This window comes from Toxotes jaculatrix, chromosome 12 (genome assembly GCF_017976425.1).
Source record: "Toxotes jaculatrix isolate fToxJac2 chromosome 12, fToxJac2.pri, whole genome shotgun sequence".
Classification (NCBI taxonomy): domain Eukaryota; kingdom Metazoa; phylum Chordata; class Actinopteri; family Toxotidae; genus Toxotes; species Toxotes jaculatrix.
In genome coordinates, this window is record NC_054405.1 from 7782550 (window position 1) to 7792036 (window position 9487).

Consider the following 9487-nt stretch of genomic DNA (forward strand, 5'->3'; position numbering starts at 1 on the left):
TGTGACTATGAACTTATTTAACCTGTAACTCCTGCTCTGAGCACAGAATCATCCACACCAGAATAAGAGCCACAGTTGTTATTATGTAGCTTGTAGTGTAACATTCATTAGAACAGATAACATTTTTACAAGGTGTGGCGTTACATTTCATGTACAATATTATGTTCAGATTATAACAGATGTGATTACTGATTTGAATAAATACCTCTGTACAAGTTCTGTATACATTATTAATCACTTTGTCAGGCAGTGTCACTTGTTGGCATGAAATCAACATGACAAATACATTTGTCTCCAACAATAAAGAACAATCAATAAATAGAAACAGGGACAACAAACAGGAAAGGGAGCCTTTGCACTTCATCGACAATCAGCCCGTACATCACTGGTGAACTAGTCCACTCATTGTAGACTGATAGCAGGTGACAGACTACATTCCACAGCTTCATAAGTGAACAATGTTGTGAGTGTGATTGTGTTGCAGCCATTGCATGGCACATATCAAAGTCACAATCAGCACAGCCAACTCCACACAGAGCAGGAAACACATCAGCAGTGTTGAACAGTATGTTCAAATGCCTGTCTTTACACAGGCACATGACGCATTCAGCTGAAAAACAAACAATTAAGACCGTTCACATTTTTCTTAGATATTGCTTACAAGTCTTTTTTTTAACATATTTTTTTGAATCTATTCTTAAATCATTTCGCTCATGACCCAACATTGAATTTAGGAAGTGTTCTGCAGACTGGTTGTAATGAAATCACTTGGTACTTTTGCTGTACTTTTTGTAACTGGAAATGATGCTTCATTAGTCTGATCAACAGCTCAAAGAGCTGAAAGCATTGAATCTATGACGTGAAACAGAAACAATTAATTTTTTACATTTGTAAGCTGTAACTGACGTATATTTGGCAACTCACTAAAAGTCTTAGATTAATCATTTTAAGTCACTCTGCCATCAGGATTATCACAGTACTTTTTAGTTATTTATGGACCTGTTATAATCTCTCACATTCCACCTTTGGTTCCTGACCCAGCCACTCAAAACCATCCTCCTGTGTATCTCTACATCAGTGTCCTGGCCCACTTGTTCAGTGTAGAACATTGACATTTCCCTGGACCAATACACATTCAGTCAAAGTGAGCATCACTCAAGCTAGTGGCGTGCCAACAGTTGTGCCAGCAGGTGAAAAAGTGGACATGAGTCCGACTTTTGGTTCCACCTCCTGCAACAAAACCGAGACCACTGCGGGTGACTTGTGTTGCTCTGTCTGCAGACTTAACTGTGTGGAGAGAAAGTGATATGATGCCTCGACTCTGCACCTTGAGTAGAGAGAATGGCAGAGTATCGTTGTCCTGTGTTGCGTGGAATGGTGGGACCCCGTTTCTCCACGGTGGACTGGTTCTCTGCAGTGGGAGAAGTTCCCTCAGTGGGCTCAGTTTCCCCTGGATTTTTGATGGAGTTTTCTGCCCCTTTCTCTCCACCTGGTTTCCTGGATCTCCTTTCGCGGTGCCCCGCCTTTCCATCCTTGTGTTTGTTCCGTTCTCTCCTGTTACATACAGGATGAGAGAGATGTGCTAACAAGTGACCATCTAGATTTGGAAAATGTCTGATTTGAAAAGTCAGTTCATTAAGTGTGTAAATACAAATAGTCATACTTAAAGTTGATGATTTCAAACTTCCTCTCTCGGTAGAAGGAGCTTGTGTTCATCATGTAAAGTAGAATCATATCACATGCGAAGGCTCCCTGAAAGGTAAAAAAAATACTATCACCTGGACTTTCACCACCTGCTGAGTCATTATTGATATTACCATATCAATACTCACACAATTATCCACTCACACATCAACATAATAATTCAGTAAAATACTCACTGCACCCAGCAGAGCAACACCTGAACCAATGGCAATTATTGTGGGAACAATATTGAATTTCCCAGCCTGTAAAACAAAAAGCATTCACTGCAAGTCTAATGCCAGAATCATGTACTTCCCTTAGAAAAGAAGCGCTCATGTCACTGCTGTACCTGGCCATTGATCATTATATCGAAGCGAATTCCATACACTTTATACAAAGTGCGATAGGTTTCGCCATTTTGATCCTTGTAATACCTGGCATATCTGTAGGGGGAGAAATTATTTCACTGAAAGTGTAAAAGATGAAAATGACACAGGTTAGACAGGCAGAGGACGGACAGATTCAGCTTAACACCTGAGAGGACGTACCTGAAGTTGTATCCTGATGTGACTGAGTTGTTCAAGTTCATGTCTAAGCGAGTGAAGCTGTACTGTGGATTACACTGTGAATAGTCTTTATCCAGGTCACAGTTCCACTCAATAAGAATACCAACAGACCCACCCTGATGGACAGAAACACATAATGATAATGTTTATTTAAACAGCACTTGTGCTATGTAACATAGTTATATAGTTTTCAAAAGTGACTTATAAGAGGATATTGATTTTGCAGGTCTGAGTTTACGAGGCAGGTCATTCCATAGCTGAGGTGTCCTGACAGCAAAAGCTCTGTCCCCTTCAGTCTTGCACCTTGACATAAGAGCAGCCAACAAGTTTTTGTATGATGGGTTTAGTGTCTCTAAAACTCAGAATTGAACAGATTTTGACAACATTTCTAAGACCAAAGACCAAGACCATTTCTCACCAAAGGTTTAGTATTGTAGGAGAATGAGCCAAGAGAGGACTGTATCTGTGTATCCGTTTCAGTTTCATCAGAATTTACTGGCAGGAAGTTTGCAGAGATCCAGATTGTAGTGTCAGTTACACACCATCTTAAACTGGGCTATAATGACACACTTCATGTTTGTTCTCTTTATGTCTTGTTGTCCTTTATCCCTTAAAGGCCTCTCACACCCACACTGATTAGACATGGAGTCAGGCTGACTGTGGGTAGAGCTTGAGTGTTTTCTAATAAATATATTAAGATTAACTGTTGAGCTTTAAGGTTCATTCTTTACTTTGAAAATTGCAGTTTGACAGTAAAGTTCTAACCACTTGTTGTTTTTTCCTGAGCTATCAGCCATATTTTTGGACTTCATGTACAGATATAGTTTGTTTTCATGGAGGTGCTTTAGTTGCTATCAAGTATTTAATTTATATTTTCATTTTATTTTTTATACAGCCACTTGTAATTACACCACCAATATTCCACACTTAGGTCACATGATAACAACTAAACATCACCATGACAGATAGGCTGCATCTGCTGACGATGGTCACATGATGTATGTGGAAGCTCTGGAAAAACCAAGTAAGTGGACCTTGAGATAACATTTGATTTGTCTGAAAAATACAGATTATTTTTTAGTATTTCTGCACAACCACTGCAACATGTGTCTGTTACTGGAAATCAATAAGAAGCATGGAGAGAGAAAGAGCTCCGTTAACAAACGCTGGCCACAGAATCTAGACTGTGGATGTAACAGCTGCAGAAGAGTTTTTGTCCTCCAAAGAAATCTACCATAAGAAAATCATGATGAATCTTTGTCAAAGAATAGTTATGATTTATATTAAAAACAGATAGCACAAGCGTGTTGTTCTACAGTTATTAATGCAATTGCAAACAGCTAAAATGGATTCCCATAATTCCTAAATGTGGTAGTATGGTATATTATCTAATAATTGTGAGGAAGCCAGGAACTGAAATCCCTCCCACACACAGTCTTGATTAGCACATTAATACTCTTTTTACCTTAACAGCCATATCCTGGAAATCATGCCCAGTCCAGCTGACCAGATCTCCGAGGCGGAAGATAGGGCAGTAAGGGTGGTCCTCTTTGTGGTAGGAGCATCTTTTCAGGTAGTTGTCATCAGAGGTTTCAAGGACATTAGACCTAAGACATGAAATGTCTGATTTTCATTTTCTGATTTTCACTTGTATCTTTGCGTTTTTCCATTGAAAATGACCATTTATAGCCCAGAGATAAGCATAAAAAAAATATACACTGAACTTAAAAGATGAAAATCACCAAAGTTAGAGTTTTCAGGTTTTCACGTGTGGCAGCAGAAGTGCTGAAGAGACTGATTTTATGTAAGACACCATTTCAACTGAACTATAAGCTTAGAACTGCACGTGTCACACTGTAAGACGTGCAGTGTTGCCAGCCATTAAGAGTAGTGCCTATTAAGAGGGATTTCTATTACCCTGTCAATCCCCATTAAGCATAAGCACATCAAGATTAGTGAGGCAACATAAGAGAGATGACTGTGTAATTCAAATAAGATCCTGACTGATGAATTAGGCGTGGCTTGTGGCATCTCTTTGCTTTCTAGTGGGACTTGAACAGAAAACAGCAGAGAGGGCAGAGGCACAACTCCCTGGGCTAGCCCCATCTGATCTGACACCTGTCCAAAGCAAGGCCTGCTGTCAAGGACGTCTCAGATGACTGTTTCACTGTCTCACCGAGTGCAATGCATAGGCTGGTATAAATAGAAGGCTCTCTGCACCCTAAAGCTATTTGAAGCAGCCACTGGAACACGTATATCCCTCAGCTCTGTGGGTGATCTATGCCACGATGCTTTGAATCCATTCACACACCAGCAATCAGCACCACTTACTTAGAGAATTCAAACTTTGGAAACCTGATGAAATTCTTGATGTAGATGGTGAAGTTTTCTGCTTCACTCAGTAAGGGCTCTCTGGAAATGAAAGAGACAGGCAGCTGTGTGTAAAAGAAAAAAACAAAACAAGAGGAGCTGACAGGCCGTATTAGTAATAAATAGAACCTGTGAAATATCTTGGTCCCTGTGAGGGATCAGAGTGAGTGTGAATGTAATGGCACAAAATGGCTAATTTCCAAAGTTCTGCAGCAGAGGAGGGATACTCACGTGGGTCGCATGCTGTATTCAACGGGACACCAGGCGTGAATCTCACAGGTCCCAGTGCTGTTTAAACACAAGCCAGTCTTGATTCCTGACAGAGAGAGCAAAAGATTGTTGGCTGGATGGAGCTTGAAACAGATTGGTTTTGCGTGTATCATGCATGTTCTTACATGTGTAAATGTTTTCTGTAACAATATGTTGTTAATTATCTCACCCTGCAGATGAAGACATGAACCTGCAATTAAACTATGGTTCTCACCATGGCCTGCTATCACAGTCTCCCCCTCCGCACAGTCATCATCACTGAGACATAGTCCGTGTGGCACCTTGAAACTCTGTGAGGGAGAATAAAAACTGCTGGATATGAAAATGCAATGAGATGGTAATCTGTGACAACGCAACCTGCAGTAATTCAGATATTAGAATTGAAAAAAAAAAGCAATAAAAAATGCTCATGCTATTCCCCTTTTTCTATTCACTCACCTCAGCGCAGAACCCCAGTCTCTGATTGGGGGTCTCTATGTAATTTGTTACTATGAAGAACACCTGCTCGCCCTACAAAATAAAATTAGATCCACACAATAAGATCAAGAAGCAAAAGGTTAAACAAATTACGCTCCATAAGAAGTTCAATATCGTTAAATCCGTTTAGACAGATGCTGAGGCTAATGATATCCACAAAGGCAGACACTCAATAGCCTCATGATCTCTCTAGACAGAAGCGTAATTGGGAAGTGCTCGGACATCAAAATTGGTGCAAACTGGAATTGCCTTTTTTTTTTTTAAACTGGAACAGGTCTGTATGATGTTTAAAAGAAACTTATATAAATTAACTGATAAATAGAAAGATAGGCTCACATTTGGGGGTATGGTGTAATCCTCAGCACTCCAGAGGTGAAGCCCTGTCTCAGAGCTGTTGGTCAGTGTGACACCTTTGAGCTTGGTGATGACTGAGGTCTGGATTGCCTCCTCTCTCTCCTGGTACCCCTTCTTCACCACAAACACCCACCTGAGACATTCATCCAAACTTAAGAATTCATCATGTTTTAAAGTCTCGTGCTGAATAAATTTAACAGTATGTCATTTTTTTCCCTTTTATATCAAAATGGGTGCAGTGCAGCAGTGTATATCTGAGATCGCTTGCTGAGCAGCTTGTTTGTGAGCATGTGGTCTGGGTGGATAGCACACACATTATAACTGTCATTAAATGTGCTCAGCAGCGTGTAGCAGATGAAAGGAGTAATGCTAATCTGTAAATATGTCTTAGACTACATCACATAACATCTCCATTGCATATCCACTTATTTTCTATTTCACTATTTTGCACACACATACACAGGAGACGACAGCAGCGTCTAATGAGTAAAATGAAAATACCAAAGGTCTCAAAGAGACATGGAAATAAAAGCAGCACATACACAACATGAGCAGCCCCCCAAGCTACAGTATCCTACATGCCATAGATCCAAATATGATTTTACAACCACCCTGCAGCAGCCACACTGCAGCCACTACAATCTGTCATCTCACAGTTCATCTTAACTTTCATAGGCAAGTGAGGTCAAACCAGTGACTGGTATTAACCCTCACCATACTGACCCAGTCACCTGCTCACTATTCATAATTTACCTTACAGTCATCGGAGTGTCATCACACGGTGAAGGGTGGGTTGAGATAACCTGACTGTATCTGCACTAAGTTCAGACATAAGTGAAACCCCCCCCCCCCCCCCCTTTTTTTTAAGAGACAACACTTTTTAAGAGACAACTAAAAAAAAAAAAAAAAAAGGCCCTGCCACTTTAACAGCAGCAACAAAGCAAAAACCTTCGACAAGCTCAACTATTTTTAACTTGTGAATCACTTTCTAAAAGGCCACTTTTATACCATGTGAATTTAAAAAGAAAAAGGGGGACATGCAATGCACCTCACCCTATTATGTATCCCAGCACGGCCAACTGATAGAGTCTAAATAATATCCCGATCCTCCTGTTTTCGGCGATGACATATTTCTCCGTCTTGTAGTTGAGGAGAGAAAGGAAGAAGCCCCCCCAGCCTGCCATTCCTCCCGCACGGTCAGCCCGAGTGAGAGCGCAGCTCCCAGGTCCCCCAGCTGATATATACAGCTGGTTCACTTGACATGTAACGGGCAAACCCATTGGAGAGAGGGGCTGCGGAACACCGCAACAGTCTGCTTTGAAAGAAGACGACTGCGAGACGTCTGGGGGAAATGTCAGAAAATCTGTTTGGTTTCATGTCAAATCTGTTTTTACTGGCATGATTTTTGGGAGACTCACAGAACTTTGTGGAGAAGTAAGCTTTATAATAAATCGCACTTTTATATATGTATATAGCCCCCGAGAATTTAAAGTGACTCTAAATATTTTAGGTAATATTACTGTAAAATTCATAATATGTCCTACTCTAAAAACTTAGGTTACTGTGATTATTTTTCACTGGGGAAACACTCTATGTTTGGAGGCTGTGGGCAGAGCCGTACAAATGGGGTGGGTGGTTGAGGGGGACATGCTCATCAGTTCTGTTGTATATTGTACAAGATGCATGTAGGCATGTAGTAATATTATCCCATCTAATGTTAGCTCAGGTGAATAAGTACTTTTATTTTTTTATTTTCTTTTTTTATACAGCATCAATTTCCCTACCAACCAGTGGTCGACTATTTCCATCCATCCATCCATCTTCTGTTTACAGCAGCAGCAGGTCAAGCAAGGTAGTCCAGACCTTCCTCTCCCAAAGATCGTTTTCCAGCTCCTCCTTTGGGATCCTGAGGCGCTCTGTTCTCCCCCAGATCATGTCCTGAGATCCTGTCCATTAAAATCACAAACAGAACTGGTGGGACAACTCTGGTAGAGGCCAACAACAACTGGAAATGTGCTTGACTTCCTGTTAAGAATACAGACACAACTCTCACTCTGGTTATATACTCCTGAAAAAATGCTGAATCCAGTTGTTTTATGTGTTTTATGAAAAATAATTTATGTAATCAGACTACTTCCTCTTTTATGTTTATAAGAGCTTGGCAGACGTGTAGGATTATGTGGCCTTGATGGGGGCATGTGCTCCACTGAGTTAATAGCAATTTCCTTATACTACATATACTTTCCTTTTTTATTCAGGTTACAACAAGTTGTACATTGCAAGCCATACAACAATAAGTTATAATCCACTGCTGTTCTTTAAAATATAACTGTACAGTCATAGCACTTTTTATTGTACTGTTTTGGTGTTGCTGTCTAATCTCACAACTGGGATTGTTGCATCTTTCCTTCCACAGTCTCTTTAATGATTGTCACCATCGTCTCTCATTTTCATTTGACTTCCATGGTACAGTTAACTGAGTTACCATGTGTAGGCCTAATCATCCAGATGAATACTAATCACTTTTCTATGACATGTTCATTAACTGTCTCCGTTTCTGCTTGAGCTCCAGTTATGGCTTCAAATCTTTTTGCAGGGTGGGATGCTGAGTAGAAGGTCTGTCATTCAACCACAGGATGCAGATTCATGTCCCATATGAGGTCTGCTGGACCCTGCAGTTGCCGGAGCTCCAGCTAGACCAGGGGTCGGCCGCATGTGGCTCTTTCATCCCTCTGCTCTGGCTCCCTGTGACTTTGGAAAATAAATAATGAGTATTTAATTTAAATTTATTTTTATTTTAGTTCGTTAGTTTTTTTTTAATGTAATTCTACATTTGAAGATTATGGTGATCTTGTAATATTAAAATAAAACGTTTTTAATTTTTTGTCGCTCATAATATGCGTCACAACCGCCGATGTGCGACACCCGGCGGCAAGATTTATCGAGCTTTTCGAGCCCCGGTAGGTAAATGATGGCAACATCCAAGAAAAGAAAAGTTTCACAGACGACAGCTTACAGTCCTGATGTGCAGACGCTGTGCGCTGAGGTTCAGGAGCAAAAATCACATTAACCAGGTAAAATAAATATTTTAATTATAGGCTATTATTTTGCAAATATATATTTCGCATTGTTCAGTGAAATAGACCTTTTTTTGTTCAGGTTGACAGCTGGCTGCACGCTCCAGTACACGCGATAAAATGATGACGGAACACAGAAGCAGACGGCATTCTTGGTTCGCTGCAGGTAGATAATTTAAGTTTGTTTATTGTTGTTTATTTCATAAATACGAGGGGGACTTGAATAGACTGAGTATTTTATTTGAAAGTAAGCATTAACCAAGCGTCTTTTTTTCGGAGTTCGAAATGTTTTTGTTACATGCAGAAATAAAATGTGGTGTTCTCTGTATTAGTTCACTGATTTCATAAATGGAATACACTGTAGTTTTTTTTTATACATAGCATACAGGTAAAAAAAACAAAACAAAAAACAAAACAACGGATATATGCAGTGTTTGTCATTTTAGGTGTCAAAGGGTTTTGTGGCTCCAGGTGTTTTCTATGGGAGACGGTCCAAATGAGTATTTAGGGTTGCCGAACCCTGAGCTAGACTATAGATGGCAGTTGCATTACAGGTATATACCCAAAATTCAAGCACTATTCTGAGCTGCAAGAGTCTGAGGCAATTTTACGAAGCACAGCTATATGTAGAAATATATGCCATGTGAGAAAGCTACAGTTCGTAACACGGCCCCTCCTCCAGACGGCTTT

General features: G+C 40.2%; 1 protein-coding gene across 1 annotated transcript; it reads right to left on the reverse strand.

Moving 5' to 3' along the window:
• Positions 1 to 91: 91 nt before the first annotated feature.
• Positions 92 to 7134, reverse strand: p2rx5 (purinergic receptor P2X, ligand-gated ion channel, 5). The gene is made up of 12 exons (XM_041052489.1): positions 6774 to 7134; positions 5703 to 5853; positions 5328 to 5399; positions 5104 to 5179; positions 4851 to 4935; positions 4581 to 4661; positions 3715 to 3856; positions 2232 to 2365; positions 2033 to 2126; positions 1881 to 1946; positions 1664 to 1752; positions 92 to 1554 (listed from the first exon to the last, which is right to left on the reverse strand). The coding sequence occupies exons 1-12, from the start codon at positions 6998 to 7000 to the stop codon at positions 1284 to 1286; spliced, it is 1488 nt and encodes a 495-aa protein (XP_040908423.1). The 5' UTR covers positions 7001 to 7134; the 3' UTR covers positions 92 to 1283.
• Between the last annotated feature and the right edge of the window lie 2353 nt (positions 7135 to 9487).